This window comes from Topomyia yanbarensis, chromosome 3 (genome assembly GCF_030247195.1).
Source record: "Topomyia yanbarensis strain Yona2022 chromosome 3, ASM3024719v1, whole genome shotgun sequence".
In the NCBI taxonomy this organism is placed as follows: Eukaryota; Metazoa; Arthropoda; class Insecta; order Diptera; family Culicidae; genus Topomyia; species Topomyia yanbarensis.
This window is the reverse complement of record NC_080672.1, coordinates 187138554-187159714: the sequence shown is the minus strand read 5'-3', so window position 1 is coordinate 187159714 and position 21161 is coordinate 187138554. Positions and strand designations below refer to the sequence as shown.

General features: G+C 37.4%; 2 protein-coding genes across 16 annotated transcripts in view; one reads left to right on the top strand and one right to left on the bottom strand.

Annotated features, from left to right (window-relative positions):
- LOC131691078 (metabotropic glutamate receptor 8) overlaps positions 1–21161 on the bottom strand; it is a 1433400-nt gene that overhangs the window by 132337 nt on the left and 1279902 nt on the right. The window lies entirely within an intron of this gene.
- Positions 6443–21161, top strand: part of LOC131691095 (uncharacterized) — a 243315-nt gene continuing 228596 nt past the window's right edge. Inside the window, exons 1-2 of one of the 2 annotated variants that reach the window (XM_058977296.1) lie at positions 6443–6862; positions 6932–6996. In XM_058977296.1, the coding sequence (XP_058833279.1) occupies positions 6991–6996 (6 nt within the window). In that variant the 5' untranslated portion in view covers positions 6443–6862; positions 6932–6990. Of the gene's footprint in view, positions 6867–6931; positions 6997–21161 lie in introns of both variants that reach the window. The other variant, XM_058977294.1, reaches the window with a different exon arrangement.

Sequence of the window (21161 nt, the reverse complement as noted above, 5' to 3'; positions counted from 1 at the left end):
ATATGAAATTTCATTTTCCATTTAAATTTTCAATAATGTACTAATGAACTTAAGTAAACAACCTTAAGTTTAGTATTTCTTGATCGATTAGTGGTTGAACAAATGCATTTATTTGATAAATTACATTGTTATACAACGTTCGCAATACCGGTTAAAACGGATTTTCATGCTATCTTGGTGACATTTTTCTTGTTGCTAATTATTATAACGTGTTATAACTCTGTAGTGTAAACATTGTATTATTAAACCAATTCTGCAGCGTTTTATGTTATATAGGTGTTTTATGTGGTAAAAGGACTGACATAATTATATCTTCAGTACAGCGGTTTGTTTCATAATTTAAAACAGATTTATTTTAAAATTTAAATAGGTATACTTAACTGTTCTATTTGTTGTATACTTTGAAACGCGATTGGAACTGTGTTTTAAATACATACGGCAGGACAGATACTCTGACTGCATAAACTGGGAAAACAATTTTAAGTCCAGTAACGCTTAAGACATAGTTTGAATTTTAATCGAAAAAGAACACCCGCTTAAACTGCTGCTGGGACGGTAACATCTATTTTAAAATTTTCCGTTTGTACAGTACGAAACAAAAGTGTTTCAAATTAGAAAACAAAAAGTTTTGCTGGGAATGTGATTGTTTTCGATGCAATTACACTCAGATTTTTTACGCGGGTGATACAGGCCGCGTAAATGAAAACCGCGTAAATTTCAAAAAAACTAGGAGTGGGTAATGTCCGGGACATAACAGCGGTGTTGACGTAGGACTAAACTTGGGCATATCATATAACATTCATGGATAATTTGAACCAATGCACTTTTTGAATGAATGTTTACTCGAAATTTCATGTCGAATGAGATTGCCACATTCACTGATATTCTAGGACTTGCAAAAACCTTCGGGTTTGTAGATTAATTTGATAAACATTTGCTTCTATGAATCACTGCTACATGTACAGCAGAATTGACAGGCGCAAACTCAATCCAAGTTATTAAATGGAACTTTCTAATTCAATTCTTTCTCCACTATGTTTTCATCCTAATAAGAACGGTTTGCAGATAACTATTTTTGGTGATACCAGACGAGAATCCTTTCTAACGATTCGAACCTTGCCCGAATTCGCTTCTGCTGGGTACATACACGAGCATTCCTCTTTCGCAGCTCACATCGAATGAGCATTGTATATCGCAATGCGATCTCTTTTATAAACTTCTTAGTGCAAATGGAAGTCCATCCTTTTGTGAGACAAATGGAAATATTTTCATCATTCTTTTTGGTGTGGCTTTCGCTTAGTAGCAGGGTTGCCACATTCACTAATGTTCTTGAAAGATTTGCAAAAACCACCAATCAAAGCGCGGCTAATTAATGCTTTTACAAAATCATTTCTATCAAAATTTTCGGGAAAATCAACGGAATCTACTACACAATTGTTTTGATTATTTCCCAACAAATCGCGCAAAAATTTGTTTGTTATGTACAGCACAGCGCAAATAATTGACGTTGGAAAACAAATCGGCAACTTCAGCTGCCAAACACTTAGAAACGATCGAAGCATTTTTTCGTCAATGTCACTTTTCTGACTCAAATTTTTGTAGGTATTTTCTTGCTTCCGTCCAATTGGTCACTTTATTGGTTCTGTCGTACATTTTTCGGATATTATTATAGAATCGACACGAATGCCACCGCCGTGGTAAAGTGTCGCTAATAAACTAATAATAATAATTATAGAAAATAACTAACCCGATAAGAGGGAAGTTATTTTCCAAAGCACGAAATGGAAATTGTAATTGTAATTCTTCTGAGAACGATTTTGTGGTCCTAATAAGGACCGTTTGTTGTGAATATTATTTCGCCGTTTCCCGCTCGGCATGATGATTATTCGCTTGGTATGGATAGCGCACAGATTGGTATCTTCCAACAAACTAACCAGGCAGGCCTCGCTGGCTTCTTAGAGGGCCATTACGGCTGAGCTCCGGAAGAGTAGATCGGTTTTGAAATGCTGTGCAATCTCACGGACTAGGCACTGGAAGAGCAGCTTGCGAATTAGTAACTCTGTCCACTTCTGAGAGCGATGAATTTCACGCAGGGCGACGACAGTTCTTGGTTGGCAGCGATAAGGCAGTAGCTATGATTTGGTTGGTGGTCCAAATGGAGCTTCTCGTTGAGCAGCACACGTACGTGTGTTCGGCTCTGTGGCTTAGACACGTCTGGCTTTAAGAAAACTTTTTTTTTACTTACTTCAATACGATATTTATTGTCAATATTTTGTGTTACAGCTTTTACATTGTTTATATTATTTTAGTGGTACAGTTTGGTTTTTCATCTATGTTTTACATTCTTCTTTTTATAGTGTTGATATTGGATTTATATCTAATGCATTAGAGATATGAAGCACTGTTGTTTTTTGTATACTTGAAATTTCTTATAACTACTTAACCTAAACCTTAACCTATATTATCCTAATTTGTTACCTATATAGTGTTCTAATGATTTCATGATCCGAAGATAAGCATTTCTCTCTGAATGTAGTCTTGTCTTTTTCAATTTTTTCCTCTAATGTATTTTGTTCTGCTAGTGCATGTACGAGAGATGTTCGTGTCCAAGGGGGGAGGTTAAATATCATTTTTAGGAATTTATTCTGGATAATTTGGAGCTTATTCCTATGGCACTTGGCGCATGTTGTCCAGATGGGTGATGCATACGTTATTACAGGAAGGACTATTTGTCTGTGTATGGCTAGTTTGTTTGTGGTGGATAGTTTGGATTTTCGGTTGATTAAGGGGTACAGTGATTTCAAAAGGATATTGCATTTTGTAATCGTTTTGTTGACATGAACATTGTAGAGAAGTTTCTGGTCCATGGTTAAGCCAAGATATACTGCCTCTTTGGACCATTCTATTTGGTTTCCATCGATTTGAACTTTTACGCTATCGGACGGAACAAGTCTCGGGGATTTAGAGTGGGGAAATATGATAGTCTGTGTTTTGGTTGGGTTTATACATATCTTCCAGCTATTAAGGTATTCGACTATTGTATTCAGCCCTCTCTGTAGCTTAGCCACAAGGGCACGAATCACTCGGCCTTTGTATATGAGCGAGGTGTCATCTGCAAACTGAGCCAGTATACCTCCATCCGGAAGGGGGGGGGGGGGGATATCAGATGTAAATATGTTGAACAGTATTGGACCAAGAATGCTGCCTTGGGGAACTCCTGCACAGATGTTGAATTTATCAGAGGGCACATTGTTCAAGTGGACTTGGAATTCTCGTGTTGCCAGATAGCTCCTTATTATCTTAATAAGGTAGGAGGGAAAATTAAGGCGGCGCATTTTATATATTAAGCCATCATGCCAGACATTGTCAAATGCCTTTTCAACATCCAACAATGCCAATGCAGACGTCTTGGATACAGCTATGTTTCTGTAAATTGTGCTGTTGACTCTAACCAGCTGATGGACTGTGGAGCGGCCCCTTCTAAATCCAAATTGTTCGTCGGGAAGGATGTTGTTTGTGTCTGTAAATTCTATCAGACGGGACTGAATAACTTTCTCAAATAGTTTCGATAGTGCTGAGAGAAGACTGATAGGTCGATAACTTTTTGGGGTGGTAGGGTCTTTGCCAGGCTTCAAAATCGGGACAACTTTGGCTACCTTCCAACAGGTAGGAAAATGACCAAGCTCCAGGCATTTGTTAAATATTACGGCAAGATGTTGAAAGGATCGTAGGCTGAGATGTTTTAGCTCAATATTAAATATGCAGTCTAAGCCAGGAGCTTTCATATTTTTAGTTTTTTTGATGGCAGCTAATAATTCATCCTCGGAGATAGTTTGTTCAACCGCAAGTATAAAGGGGGTATTATCAAGAATTTCGATGTCTTCCGCAACGACAGACTCGTATGGGCTGGCCATACCTTGCCCAAGATTATGGGAGCTGACAATATGTTGACCAATAGCAGATGCTTTTTCAGTTGGGGTTATAAGCAGGGAATCACCATACTTTAGGGGAGGGATCGGCTTCGGCCTGTTTCTAAGTAGTTTAGATAATTTCCAGAAGGGTTTCGAGTGGTTTTCTAGGTTGCTTAGTTGCTGCGAAAAGTTCCTATTCCTAATTTCATCGATTCTTTGTCTAATGATACGAGTTAAGTTGTTAGCTGAAATTTTCTTGTCAAGAAGTCCAGTTCTCTGGAACTGTCTGCGATATATGTTTCGTAACCAAATTAAAGTTTCGGTTGTGGAGTCAATACAAATAGACTTACTGAACACAGCAACTTTGCGGATGTTCATCTCTCGGGCAATGTCGATGGCACACCGGATTTGTTCCAGCATACTTTCGATGTCCTCCGTTGTTTCTGGATGATGATCGTAGTTGATGTTGTTGTCTACGCAGCGCTCGAACGCCGCCCAATCGACATGATGGTAATCACGCCGAGTTCTCCTTTGGATGTTGACGCTGGCCCCAACTTCGACCACCACAGGGTAGTGATCGGAGCTAAGATCTTCGCAGATGACGGGATGTGAGATGTGTTCAGCAAGGTTGGTGATGAATATGTCAATCATGGAGCCGCATCCCGTTCGCGCAATATATTTTGGGCTGTCAGGGCTAAGTATTGTGTAGAAGCCATTTTGGAAGTCGTCGTTCAGCACTAACCCGTTTCTGTTGCATCTGGAATTTCCCCAGACTTCGTGTCTGGCGTTGATGTCGCCAGCGATGATAAATCTGCTCCGCCTTCTCGTTAGTTTCTGAAGATCATTTTTCATTTGTGTTGTTGTACCTTGGCTCGCCGAGCACTGCCTTGGGTAGTACACAGCAATGAGGATGATTTTGCCAACCGCCGTATCCACTTCCACTCCGAGCGCTTCAATAAATTTTGTACCGAAATGAGGAAGTACCATAAACTTTATACCGCTTCTGAGAACGATCGCAACACCACCACCCCTAGAGTGTGTTCGATCCAGACGCACTACTACGTAATTCGGGAGAGAGAACGTAGTCTCAGGAGTCAGGTGGGTCTCAGTGATGAAACCCAGGTCAATGTTCTGCGTTCGAAGAAAGTCCGCTAGCTCTATTTGTTTTGCACGCACCGAACGGGCGTTCCAATTCACTATTCGCAGTGGCTCACACACCGTACTGAATTATGAAGGTACCGAGCACTTGGATCTGCTCGCTTTTCGTCTTGCAACCACGGAGCGCAGAGCTCATGTCGACGAAAATCTTCATTAACTCTGTTGCACTAAAGAGCGGGGCAGAGCTAGTGGTTGGGACAGCTTCAATTGGTTTGAAACTAGGAGGGGTAGGACGTGGATCCTGCAGTGTTGTCAATCGAGACGAGATATTGCTCAGTTTCGGGAAATTCATACTATTCAGCTCAGGCACGGGGGGAACCTTCTTACTTGCATGGCGCCCAGGGCGATTTGTTGTCGCTTGCTGTCTTATCTTCAGGAACTCGATACGCTTCGGGCAGGATCGTTCAGTTGCTTCGTGAGAACCTTTGCAATTTGCACAGCGTGGTGTATCGTCACTGGCGATAGCACACTCGTTGGTGGCGTGATTCGAGCCGCAGCGATTGCACCGGCTTAACATATGGCAGTTCCGGGCACCGTGTCCAAAGTGTAAACAGTTGATGCAGTGAGTCACATCTCGTCGTTTATTGCGATAGTGTTCCCACCACAGAGAACAGACATCCATGCTCATACAAATAAGTATAAAAAACTTGTGTAAACATTTGAATGAAAAACCGTTGGAACACTAGCGCCACCATACCAGTGTATCCCAAGTAGAAGCCGAAGCATTTGAAGTATATCGACCATTTTGAATTGTCTATCTGATCAACTCAGGGTAGCCAGATTGAATGCATATTATCGGTAGACTTATTTAAAGTTTGTCGACAGGTCGTTTGGGAGGTTGTATTTTTGTTTCAAATAGATAAAGTAAACATAGTTATGCAAAACAGTGAACCACGCAAACGGCGAACGACGCATCGAACAAGTTAAAAAAATTATTTGTATTGTATTCTGGTCACTTGTCACTTGTAAATCGGTACCTACGTAAAAAAAATGGTAGGACTAACTGTCGATAAATCGGTAGGTCTGGCCACCCTGAAGTTATCAAAACAAATGATTAGTCGCTGTGCCGCAGTTGTTTATTTTGTTTGTTTTAGAGGTAGCCGAAAGTTTAAAATCGTTTATAATCTGCATTAATTTTCTGTGTGACAATTTGGAGTGGTCCGATTACTGCTTACATGGGACGAGACTAGACGAAACTGAGGATCGACCAATTCTACGATCGGATATCTTCGTTGGATGTTCCATGAGACATTTATTACTTAGAGGGGCTAAGAACGGGAAAACCCTTATTTTGAACTGCAGTACAATACTACGCAATACGGTCGAAGCCCACCTTTTTCACGATTTCAGTAAAGCATCAATTGTGTGAATCAATCGACGGACAAAGATTACTTGCTAACTATATGAGAATCTAGTGGGTGTGAATCGCAAGTGAACAACTGCAAGCGCAGATTACCGGACTGTGAAGGAAGAAGCCACATACCGATCACAGGAGCCAGGTAGAATCATTCATCGACAATTCGTGGAGCAACCTGACCAACCAAACGAAAATATATCGATTATACAGGTCAGGTATTTCTTGCCCACGCGCGGCAAGCCGGGGGAGTTTAACCTAACCAGTGATCTAATTGCTAATTCATCTGAATAGTTCGCTCGCAAGCAAAAAGTCGATAGATTTCTGTATGCACTAGTTACTGAAAGGAATCAGTCCCAATCTGGACAATATGGCTCGCCGGTATCAATCAATGAATACCCCATACAGATAGCTGTTTACTGTAACTGAAACAGAACAAGCAAGTACAAGTTATATAAATATATATACACTTTGCCACCCACAACTTATCAGTTATTCTCTCTTACAGATATTCATAGATAGTGAAACACAATACTTTCCTTGACGATGATTACAAATATAGGTTGAATGCGTGTAAGTACATAACGCATAACATTTCCTGTTATGTGGGATTTGTACAAATAATGCAAATGTGAGAATTTGGATGTAATTAAAGTTTCAATTATAGGTACATACATAAATAAGTGAAAAACTAAAGAATATATTTTAATACATGGATACATAGGGTGATGTGCCTATTATGGCAGTAGAGCCTATTGTGACCCTATTTCGTATCCCTTGGTTTCGAACCAAGCATATGAGATAATGACAATATCGATTTGGCTAAAATATGTGTGCAAAAAAAGCTCAAGTTATATTCTTTATTTGTTGTGCACATACGTATTCAGAACTATCCACTAAATCCAACTTTTAATTAAAACAAAATCACCTTATTGAAATATCTGCTGATCCGCCTCACTCGCGTAGTGAACCGAAACAGGACGCAACGGCGCTTAGCAAAATAAACACTTTCGAGCCAGCATTTACCGCCTCATATCTCGTTATTCCGGCACAAATATATTAAATATTGCACTGATACATACCTTTATTTTAGCTGGAGAACCTTTTTACGATTATTTCACTTTAAAATCACTCGTCAAACACTAGAATAGGCCTAGTGTTATAATAGGATAAAACTAAATACGGGGGTTCCTATTATTGGCATGTTTTGCTGATACACTACCACAATCAAAACCAACTTTTTGCATCCATCATACAGAAAAGAATCACCAGTGCGGCCAAACCAAAACATGAACTTGAAAACATAATGTTATGCAATTTCAGGTATAAGTAATCAATTATTTCAAGTTATTCAACTAATTGTTGATTGCAGATATTTTATTTTCATCTGCACATACAATTTGGATCGGGAGGAAGTAATGTGTGATGTGAACTTTATATTCCAGTTGTTAACTTTCGCATGGTTATTTCCTGCATGCGCAGTTCTGGGCGCTCTTCTATTAACAGCTGATGAGTTTCTTTCGTGTGCGTAATGTTTACGTTTGTTTTGATCGGCTGAAAAAAGCAGAATAATTCGTTTTACAAATCACGCGTTGGCGTCCATGATCTGGATACCTAGTTAGAATCGACGCAAATGAAATATGAGGCATTGCGTTTCAACTAGATTGTTTTTCGATGAGGTGGAAATCGGCACACACATGATGCGATAATTGGAACGTTCAGGTGGGAATAGATGCACAGAATAGAACATTTATTTTCATTTATGCTGAAAATTGAGACAATTCTGCCAAATAAGCATTATACAGATGTTTAAGAAACAGTGCACTGATACTTTATTCTGAAAAAGGTTATAGGTAATATGGCTTCTTTTTAAGTTGTTCAAAAAATAGTGCGACCCTCTCCATAATGGTGCCAAAATAGGCTCATCACCCTATTAAGAACAGATTTCATTGCAACATCCTATTTTTTTGTAAAAGAACGATAACATTGTACACAGTGTTTCTGAACGTTTTATGTAACATCTATTAAGACAACGGTAAATTCATTCGGATTGCCTTTCTGTTGCGTTTTCTATGCTTATAAGCATTTGCTCCTATTTTATTCTGTAGACGTACCTCACGAAGAAATGCTTGGATTAAAGTGTTGAAAATTATATCTATAAGCCTATTGAAACATGTTTTACAGTCAATCAAATCGAATTTTTCGTGTATTAGATATGATTTTAGTCGTGTTTTTACTCCTTTTCGATTTTCAAACAGAAATTTACGAAATTTCGTTTTAAAACTCAAAAAACATATCAACCCTATGTTGTACAAAGTATTATTTGGAATATTCACATTTCTCGTCGAAAATTGAGCTTTCGTTTTACAAAACATATAGTCTTCGTTGTTAATGACTAGGTCATTTTTATCAATAGTAAGATTTTTTCGACATTTCTCGTGGCGCAATTTTGAGACAGCGGCACCGATAATATATACCAGGGCATTCATTTCTTTTTTGGCAATCACAAATGATTCTTCCGGGTCCAACTCTTCGAATTGATATGATTGTTCCCGTTGGTGTGTCTGTACAAGGAATTCTTGTAAATCATTCTCCTTTATGAGAGGTTCTGCTCCGTCTGCTCCTACCATCATCGAAATTTTGTTCAGCTGTTGATATCATCGCATATTTAAAAGCGCTCCCAAATTGAAACGCATTTGGAGCGTCGTTAAAACCACATCGACGACGTATTTCATATTTTTTTAGGTCAATTTCATTTCATATTTTTTTAGGTCAATAGTATCTTCGGAGAATTTAATGGAGGAAATATGCCCTTTCTTTTGGTATTGTGCTTTTGCTGATTAATCCCCCTATGAGTGAGATATTTTCACAAATTTTCTTGGAAGTGATTATATCGAAATGATGCCTTCTACAAATTTGTAGCTCTTACTTTTGCGAATAACTTTACTGAAAACTTCAAATATCTATTTTGAATACTTTAAAAGTTATGGCTTGTTGTTTGTGGATTACTCTTTGTCGCCTATTTATTGTTCAATATAGAAATAATCCATTGAAATAAGCCAAACATTATTTCGACAAATCGAATTTCGTATTTCATTTTTCTATCTACAACCGCTAGAAATAATCACCGAGCACTTCCAAGTTGTCTGGAAGGAACTTGATAACTTATCAGTGCAAAAATGTTCATTTGTGCGAACCTTCTGACTGCAATTTTTCTAACTTATAACCATCGGATCGATCTGAAACATATCGGAAAATGAAAGCGAAATAAATAACTCCAAGCAATGGCGTAACCAAGAGAAGGTTTTTGGGTTTAACACCATACAACCCCCCTCTCCCCCCCCCCACCAACCCAAAAAAAATTGGATTGAAGTTGAAAATTTATTGATGCAGACTGATTTAATTCAATATTACAATAACAATTATCGGATCCGTAGATTGATAACCTGTTGTTGTAAACGTCATGAGGGCTTTTGATAAATTGTCGGAATGGGGTCCTGATATATCGGTGAAGATAATTTATTTGTATATATTTACACCAACAGGCCCCTTGGCCCCAATGATGACTCCTTATAGACTAATTACATCAAATTAATTTCAACAAAAAACTTCATGGTAAAACAGATAATTTACAATCACAGTGGCAACATTACAGAAAAAATAAACATGATAATATCCACAGAAACATATTTCACATATTGCATAAATTAAACAAACAAAACATTTTTCATATTTTAATTTCACGTTGTCCGAAGCCGCAATCCATCCGAAATGTGCAGTGAAGTTTATCGTCCAGGTTTCCATGTTGTGTTAATTCGATTTTCAAATTTCCTACATCGGATGTTACGAGGCCAAGTTGTGGCTTGCAAAGCAAACGATTCCCATTTGTTGTTGAGCCTAACTCTGAATGACGCATAGTCAATGGTGTCACACGATTTCCAGATGGGCACAAGTTTTTTTACCTCAACTGTGTCACTCGCACTAAGGCCAAGACATTGTGAGACTAAAGTACTAACTTCGCCTTCACTTACATGGGGTTCAATGTTTGACAGGTACAGAGAGAATTCTATATTTTTCTCCCAAGAACGGCTCCGCGGCGGTATACAAACTGAAGCTATCCGACCTCCATTGCTTGATGTGTTTTGCAAATTGACGGATGAAACTGGAGTTGAGTGATGATCACACATTTGCTTATTAGGAACTATTTGAGATAAGGACTGTTGAATCTCTTGAATTTTTGTTTTCATGAGAGATATATCCTTCTCCATGCATGTTGATGGAAATTTCAATTCCGGTGAATCCAGCAGTGAAGTAGTTAAAGTTTTGTGAAAAGATTCCAAGCAGTCATCACATAACCAAATTATATTTTTTGTAAGAGCATCTATTTTTGCCTCGTTTAGTCCAACGCATTTGGCATGGAACCGTTTACTGCACCTTCCTCCACACATTGTAAACAAGTCCGCTTTGCAGTCGATCGCCGTATAGCATTTTTTGCATTCCATTCTCCACCGCTACGGGACAATCGAAAACGAATAGCCAATGAACAATGGCTCCTCGGCAGTTGTAAGCAAACGAAACTGTTCGAGAATTATCGCACAAAACACTTTTTTATTTAAACGTTCTTAATCACCGCCTATAAACCACAATGTTTAGACGTTGTAAATTAATTTAATCTACGAACACCGCTTAGTTTTCGTATAACATTCAACTCAAACGAAGAGCAGAAAATATAACAGCCGATGATATGACCGAATACAACAACAACAACTGTAACTGATCTATTGGTCTTGATTTCACAGTTGTCTAATAGCATCAATATCAAATTCCTGCCTGAAAACATTCCAATAGAAAATTCTGCAATCAATCATAATTCTCAGATTTATTTTCAAATTGAGCTCGTTTTTGTAGAGGTGTACTGTAATAAGGGTCTTTATTTAATAGGAAGCGAAGTTAAAATTGATTTAATGTCTATGAAACATAGAACTGCTCACCAAAAAAATGCATAACTTTCAACCAATCACTCTAAAAATCGACAATCATACCGGACCGGAGGGAGTATGCAGTGAGGGGTTGCTACTTTAAAATTAAAACTAGTTTAAAATTTCTTAACAAGTTGAAAATTTTCGGCGGGACCTGGACCTCCCAGATCTTTATCCATGATCCGCCGCTGGTTTCAAGCGATGTTTCAGTATCACATAGTATTTCAAGATCGTGGCTGTCGATCCATTGTACGTATGTGCAAATCGTACTGAACATGTAATATTCATTTCCACCATTGTATTGAACATAACCAGCCATGGAATCGTAATCTGGACAAATGAGAAAAGCACAATTGCACCACTAGGTGGATTAAAACAGGTTTTTATTTTGGGAATGCGTTGAGTTGAGACGAAAACGTAATATGATTAATAACGAGGATAACACTTTCCGAATATAAAGAGAAATTTATGAAAAATGACGATTTCCATTCGACTCTAGCAGGTCCTGATCGATTTTGATGAGCATTTGATTTTTGTTGTATGACCAATTATATGTATAGGTCAAATGTTTTAAAAAAGTAATCTAAGGTCAAGATAGCATCATTTTGAAACCGCCAATTTCGGAGGTTTAGTATCTTCTATGAGTTTTACAAACATTAAACAGCGCATCATTTGATAAAATAATTTTGACGGTATATCGTCCAGGAAGTATTTATGGTGAATTTTCTCAGGTTAATATTCATGACTACAATAAAGTCTCAACAAATTCGCTAAAGACACGAACTCTGTTACTATTTTCTGAAAAATTAATTTTGCATAATTTTAAAACTTCAAAAATTACGGAATTATGCCGTTTGGACAGTAAGATCGATTTTCACCAAACCCCCACCAAACGGAATTTCTGGCTACGCCGCTGATTTCAAGTAAGTAGAAACAAAGTCGTTCTACACTCGTTCACAAGAAACTTTTTCGAATGCTGAATATCTATTATAATACATTGAAACCCCGATTTTATCAGCCAAATATGAACATATGTTTGATGGGCTTCAGCAGACGAACAATTCGAGTAAATCCTTTCTTGAGCATGTTTTCCTTATCATGAAGATGGAAATATGCAAAAATAAAAAGTTCATCATAATCAGAAATAGTTATCAGACTACATCAAGGAACGGGAAGCATATTTTAACAGCTTCAGTTTATTATAAAGAAAAAAAATTGCCCGATTTAGTCAACGTTCCCATTTTGTCAGCCTAAAATACGCCATGAGACTGATAAAAATGGGTCTTTATTGTATTATTCAGTGTGTTTCACATTAATAGGTACATTTCATTTTTGGAGATTTTTTTATTGCATCGAACTGCAACAATTTTTAGGTAGTTTTAAAGGGGTTATTTTATAGGCTTCTTCCAAAATTTGGCGAACCTATTCCAATTAATTGGTATACTTCAGGGTTTATATGTTGCAGATAGAGAAAATACTGAAATTTTCAGCTATTTTCCTACACAATATTACGAAAGCTTATTAAACAATTTTTCCTAATAAGTTTGTGAAAATTATAAACTATTTGAAATTTTTTAATACTTTTATTTTTCATTTAACCGTGATTTTTTTATAAATAGTGACCATCGCTTCTTAACGTAGTCTATTTTTCATGGCTTGCGGTGAGCACGATTTCTCGAATTGCTGAACTGAAAATTATGGAATAGAAATTAATTTTTAGTATTCTTTACAGATTTAACTCGCCGCGCAGATAGCTCTGAATTAGACCCGCTGGTGCCCTAAGACGATTTCGCTAGATTTTCAGAACACTGTGCACCCAGTGCATTAACGCAAGTGACAGAAGGTTATCGAAAAGATTCGTGAAAATGAAAATTTCAGTAATGATGATGATTTTTCCAAACGGTTCGTTTTCGAGAGGTTTTTATTTGTTCTTTGGTATTAGGATTAGCGATAATAATTCAAATCAAGGATACTACTGGGAAGTCACCTTTAGAAAAAGTCGATGTCGAAGTAAAATTTGGAACTATGCACGCATGCACTTCAGATATAGCGTGATATCAGGAGCTGCGATTTCATTTCAACGCTTTTTTGTGAAAAGAGTGATACTTACGAATGTAAACATAAGGCTTTTTTCATACATGCGAATGAGGGCTTTGAAACGCAACAAATTAACCTCAAAATTTGGATTCTACGATATTGCTTTCTTAAACTACAGCAAAAAATACAACGGGCGAAACTGTATTTTTGTTTGTCTATTTAAAGTTTCGCCCTCCACGCTTCATGCAAACAAACAGGGCGATACTTTTTTTGCTAGCAGTTTAGAGGCGAAACCGTTATTTTCGTATTTTTTAGGATTATCAAGTTGATACCAGCTGTAAATAGTAACAATGATCGCTATTGAAAAAACACGGACGAAATCGGTGGTGTAGAACGGTAGTTATTGTAAAAAAACGTAAGGGCGATACTTCAATGCTGATAGGTGGGACCGAAAAAGTAAACAATCGCCAAAGGGGCGATACTTTTGTCAATTTCAATAGCAAAAACAAATTTTAATTTAATAATTTCAAATACTTTTAGTTTTGGGTTTCGATCACTGAATCATGCAATCTAGGATGTAAAAAACACAATAGTTCTTAAATAGGAAATAAAACCAAGTCTGGAAATATTCACTGTTGATTTTCTTTGAATGGTATCACTGCTAGTATCGCCCTTTTCAAGAAAAAGCGTTGATTTCTTAGTTCTCAGTCGCGTTGGAAATTTGAGTAAAGTATAAACTTCAAATCGATTAAAAAAAAATTTCGATTTTTTTGACTCAGTACAATATATAACCCCTTTAGGAAAATTCAGTTTTCCCACCACAATTTAGATATTTTATTAACAGAGCATTAACAATAATTCGTTGGTATGTCTATTTTTTGGGCCATTTTTTCGCTTTCCCATTGATTTGGTTTGAGATTTGTAGCACTGATGTTGTCCTATGCTGATTTGAGCGATTCTCTGAGTCCTGACACTATCCCATGTAGTATGTGTTATCAAAAACATCGCGAAGCATCAAGTTCTAAATGTTCTCAAACGATATAATATCCGAAGAGAGTGATAAGAGTTATAAGAAATGTCTCATCACACTGTTAGGTGGATTAAAAGCGTTTTTGTCTCAATTTCGGAACTAAACGCAAGCTTGCTACGTCTACTTTATAGAGCTGATGCACATGGTGAAACGAAGCTATTGTTCGATCAAAAACAGCATTATGCTTATATAGCGCGTTTCGGGCATTTTTTATTAAATGAGGGGTATCATACATAACTGCAATTTTGGAATCATCTATTTCAATGAATGGGGTTTGTGCTGTTGCCCCAGCTTCTCGCATCATCTTAACGTTGGTTGTGCACTGATCTGTGGTTAAGACTAATGGCGTAAAACCACAAGTGCTTACAGCACGAATGCTTTTTTTGATGAATTCCAGTAGCCCTTGACTGCCTGGACTATGATGCGCTAGAAGGTACCCTATTGGCTGTAAGGAGAGCTATAAGTGTTCGTATTCGTGTATTTTTTTCGTATGTCAATTACCTGTTTGAAACGTACGTACAATCCTGATACTATAACTGTAACTGCCTCCGTTACGAGTTTTGTGACATCGTTTCATTCAATTTTGCGTAGCTTTCCGCTATCAGGAAAGCCAAAGAAAACGTCTGCTTTAGCAGAATATGCCAAATCGGCTTTAAGAGACATGCCGTCGCACGATATAATGACAACCCTTTGGCCTTTTTCCTCATTTGTTTGGCTTTTGTCTTCATGATGGCGAGAATCTGTTCATTAAGACCAGGTGCAATCCGAACAATTCTATTATGACGATGAATGGAGTTTTTATGCGGGAGTATTAAGCGATTTGATTTTCTTATATAACGGTAAGCACGTGGCCCGCTCATATATGTTCCTGCCGCGAATTTCATCGTGGCTCGATGATACCGACGGCCCTTGGGCTTTCTTTTCATATTACGCAAACAATCAAAAATGATAGGGTTTAGACGAATCTGTTCTCCCAATTGTTCGTTATCAGATTTTAGCCTTTTCAGTTCATTGAAGTTGGTTTGATCACGGAAAAACTTTCTCTTGATCGCCTGCTTTGATTTCAAACGACGTGCGCTTTGTTGGCGGCAGATAAATAGTTGCCTTTTCAGTTGCGTTATTGTGTTTTCCAATTTCCGACACCTTTGCTGTTCAGATTTGATTCGTGCTTGGCAAGGTACGTGCGATTGAAGGAAACTACTGCGAATATTAGCTGAATCATCGGTAGAATGCAAACCAAATCCAACTGTCCTACCATCCGAATTAGGCGAATCTGGATCAACGCTTTAGAGTATCATATTAGAGATTTTCATGTACATAACATTCTGTAAAATCATTTTACTTACCATTTCTTATTTGCAATCACATTACTAGATGGGTAGCTATAATCTTGGTCATCAAATGGTGAAAGATGCATATTTTGATTTAAATCTAATTTTCTGCTACTATCCGCTAGCACGTTATAACAATCGTCGATCACTCGCTCCACTGGCAGGCTCCAATCCGAAAAATCTGTATCATCGGAGAGAAACTCGACGTCTCCATTTCCGTCATTTTCCACTGTCGCACCTGATGAGACAACTCTCTCCACTGGCAGGCTCCAATCCGAAAAATCTGTATCATCAGCGAGAAACTTGACGTCTCCATTTCCGTCATTTTCCACTGTCGCACCTGATGAGACAACTCCCGCCACTGACAATCTCCAATCCAAAAAATCTGTATTATCGGCGAGAAACTCGACGCTTCCATTTCCGTCATCTTCCACTGTCTCACCTGATGGGACAACAAACGGCAATATTCTACGAAAATACTATAGTTAGATTTGTAAAAATACGCATATTTCTGTACTAACCCTTTTTCCTTTCTAAGCGGATAACGAAAAGAATGCGATGGGAAATGATCCGAGCACACTTTTTTCATCGAAAACGCTTCTACTCCACAGTCGAAAAAAAGTTTCGTTGCTTCCGAGGAGCCGCAGAGGGAAACCCATCTTCGACATCTAGTATTAAAATTATGAGGTAATTTTAGGGATTAAGCACAAACAAGGTTTTAGGTGGTTGGAGAAGGTAAAAAAAGGCATACATCTCGCTATTTTTCGGGAAAGAATAGAAGGATTTTCCGATACTATCTCCATGGTGGTTCGTACACCAGAATATTTCACACTTACGACCCATAGTTTAAACCATTGTAAAGTGAACGAAAACGCACTAAAGACAGAGTAAACTAAACTAAAAAGTTACAAAACTATCGGAGCTGCCGGAGTCATGGATCACATAAAATAAAGATGGTTGTGTGTGTGTGTTGCAGGGCAGGAAAATTTCGAAAAATGAATTGATTGCTGTTCGAAGCTTCACGAAGCACCTTCTCAAGCATACCACATGCAATCGATGAGTTTGACACAATCGCTGCGAACATTTAGGGGTAAAACTTATCTCTGCTCGGACGAAGCGAGCTTCGCATCTAGTTCGCTCTTTACAATGTTCGAAAAAGTTCACATTAACCTTAGAAGCACACATCGTCGAACACGAGGTAAGCTCTTGGCTCGTGGTTTTTGCGTTTTTGGAACATTTCCACAGAGTTTCGAAGCGATATTCGGTGAACACATATAAAGCGAATGCCTCGTTTATTTGAGAATCGCGAACATCGAAGTTTTATATCGCTTCAAGCATCAGCATCATGAGGCCACCGCGAACATGTTCGCTACGTGACTATCTGTCTTAAAATCATAAACTGTAAATCTTATTTTGAGTATAAATAAAATGGATTATTTTAAGATTATAATTTAGGACTTAGGGATTAGGTGCGTCGCATACCTTACCAATTTATGAGCCACGAGTTTGAATGAGCGTAGTGGTAGTGAAATTCAAATTCTTTTTTTCGGAATACAATTATGTTTACTAGCTACTTTGATTGCAAACTCGTCTTTTCTTCTTCAAGCGGAGTATATTTTCCCTGCCAAGGAGTTTAGGTGAAGATGTATAAAGTATGTTTAAGGGGGTAAGGGTTTCAGCGTGAAAAAATGTTTTTTGGTGAAATGACTCTTTTGGATGAAATGATACATTATAATGTACAAAAGTTTTGATCAATTCGCTTCGCCCAAATTTCTAAAAAAAAATCGCAAATAGTGTTTTTTAACGCTAAAACCATTACCCCTCTCTTAATAATCTCCCTATCTAAAACAAATTCTTCCTAAAAAGAACAATTTTCGGATGGAATCTCACTGCTGACGTCTGCGTTCAGTTAGACGGCGAACTTCAGTTATTTGCATCCACTGAGGGGTAGTTAGGCGTAGTCCGTTGGCCTTTGTTTTCAACTTGTTGCGGTTTCTAACGTTCTTGCGCAACATTCCTAAATCGGCTAGTCATATTCACTCAATAATATGCGATGATTTGGGTGGTAAACGTTATTTTTAATTTTGCCAAATGAATTTATTAACAAATACCTACATACTTGAATCCATTATTATTGTCATTAATTGAATTATAATTTCTTGGCATCTGTACCAAACCAAGAGGAAAGCTTCCAAATGATTTTTATAATATTGTTTTATAAGTTTATTGGTTGATTACCTAATCACAAGAGACAAAATATTTATTTTCAAACATTTTCGACAGAATCTGTTCACTTAATAAATGAAGTGTCAAACTTATTACATGTTCCACTTTTATGAAATTTATTTCCTGACTCCTGTACATGTGTTTTGTGATAAATAATGAGAAGGATATTCCAACTTGTTTGTATTGTATTTGTTAACTAATTACTGATGGAGAAACGCAAAGAACTTACAAACAATGTTCTAGTGATTTTTTTGTTGGAAATCCAAAAACAATTCTGAAAAGGACAAAATTTGGTTTATCTTCTCCATGATGTAATCTTCCCTTATTTGACTTTTACTAATAAAAAATAAAAGAAAGAAATCTTTAGGGCCCCCCGTATTTTTTTTTTTTTTGAATCAGTTATAGCCGAAATGCTTTATGTAAGGGAAATCTCGGAAAATGAGAAGCGAAATAAATAACTCCAAGTAGAATGAAAGTCGTTCTAAACTCGAACTTTTTCGAATACTGTCTTTCCATTATTATTCGCTTTTTGTCGCATTCCATATTTTGATATATTATTTTGAAGACCCATATTTAAGATCAATACAATAGTAATTCTTCAAAAGGGCTAATGAGACTTTTGTAAACAAACTTATTTCGCTCATTTTTCCGCTACAGAGTTGAATTTTATGAAAAATACACATGAATCAACATCTTTGCCCTCGGTAGAATCGATTTCAAATGTTTTCTGTGTTGAAATGATAACAAATTAAGAGAAATCAGCAAAACAAAAGTTTGTTCACAAATCTTATTAGCCCTATTCAAATATTGATATGGAATAATAAAATCAATCACGATCAATTTCGATTTTTTTTTTAATTTTGCGGTGGTGTAATCCCTTAAGTGGTTGATTTAACGGCTTCTTTCAAAATTTATCGAACCTACTCCCATTCGTTCATTCGTTAGAGTAGTTTATGTTAAAGAGAGTGTACTAAATTAATAGGAACACTTAAATTTAGGAAGTTATGACCCTCGCTCCACAATACAGTTTGCGACAGAATTGCTCAACTGAAAATTATTAAATGAAATGAATGAAAACAAACATTAGTCTATAGCATTTTGTACGCATGCACTTCAGAGGTCCAAGGGTTACAATTTCTGTTCTAGTTCTCGGATCGCCAACACATTTTTTTCGATTTTTTGGCCCAGTTCTCAAGGGAAATCCAGTTTTTAACTTTTTGCATACATATTGCATTGAATGAAGAATTTAGATAATGTATTCATAAAGTATTAATAATAATTCGATTGTCCGTTCATTTTAAAAGGCTATTTTCTATAACTTTACAACTGATTTAATTTCACTTTCAAAATTTCTCGAAATATCATGTTCTAAAAGTTCTCAACCGATATAATATTCGAAAACAGTTATAAAAATGTCTCATCACACTGGTAGATGGATTCAAAGCGTTTTTTTAAATAAGTGCACGAAAAAACATGCGCCCTTCTAAAACATACTTCTGAATCAAAATGGTTTTACTGTTAGTCGAAAACAAGATTTACAAAACGACCAGAACTGCCAAATAATGGAATGGTCGAGTTTATTGACATTCCCTATTTATTTCTAGGATTCATCATACACATCATGACGTTATTTATTTAACTGATAATCGATTTTTTCCTTTGAATGGATATCGATATCTTTATCCTCAAGAAACTGACATAACTGGTAAGTGACTATAGGAACATGACTAAGATAAGCGACCCACTCAATACGTCGTGTACATTGTGTTTAACTTCATTTTCTAGCCCTAATTTATTTCATTTGAAAATTTATCCCCGCCCTGTCACGAAATCTTGATTTTATCCCTACTGGTAATATATCAGTAGGGTATCTTAAATAAACTTGTTACGTCACTTTTCAGTTAACCCCAGCATCCATAAGCTACACATTGTCACAATTATTTTTCACCTATTCCACCCTTAATACAAGGCCTCTGTCTAGAATATACTTTTTTTTTGCATAACTAGTAGGTAAGTATTTGAATAAAGAAAACTAATATCGTCCGGCGAACATGTTAGCGATGGCCCTCGCGATGCTAAATTGATATAATCCTTCGGTGTTCGCGATTCTGAAATACTTCGAGGTAATCTTTCTTTTGTGTTCGCGAACATCGCTTCGAAGCTCCGTGTAACTGTTTCAAAAATATCGATCACACGAACCAAGAGCTTAGCTCGTGTTCGTCGAAAACTACGCAAAAGCTTTTACATATCTTTCCGAACATCAATGAAATAAACAAGAAGCTTCCTTTGTCCTCGCCGAAGAGCATGCAAAAGTATCGCCCAAATGTCCGCAATTACGATGGTAAGCGATTGTGATGCGAAGCTTGTGAATACGAACCAGTAACGCAAAGCTTCGCGCTTTGAAAGTATTCGAACATAGGTTCGGTTCGAATATTTCCTGCCCTGGTGTGTTGTCAGCACTTGATTTGACTGCTGTCACTGCCGTGAAATACACGACGAGTTGACAACTGTCAAAATCGGTCAGACCAGTAGCGCCACTGGCGACAATGTTCGAACTATATTTGAACTGACCGTTATTTTTTTTTACACAACTTAAATGCTCGAGATGGACGTCTGTTCTCTGTGTTCCCACTTTACAATAACATGGTCAATAGCCTGCAGCTCTTTCAGCTTTTTTAACGTTGTAGTACCTTTCTTAAAATGTATCAGGTACAGGGCATCTCTAAATGTGCGCTTGTCTTCTTCACGTCGTTTCATCCTGTGTATTGCCACCGGCGGCACGCCAAGGCCGACCAGCAGTTGCATCAGAGAATCTTCACTTACTAACGGTAGTCCTCGCAACACCACTTTATACGGCTTATCACCCGGTGTATCGTGCGTAAAATATTCTGCCTTTATTTGACGTAGGTATTTTTCCACCAAATCATATTCCTCCTTAGAGTTGCATAGCAGCTTGATGCCGAAGCGACACAGTTTGAAAGTTGGATTCATTTTCAATGCGTGAAAAGCTGTTCGCAGTGAGTGGTAATCACTTAATAACCACCAGGGGCGGTAACTTGGTTTTTCTGTTGATGGTTTGCCAATTAGTTTCGTCACATTTGTCCGGATCAGCATCCGGGTTGATATCGCAGTCCA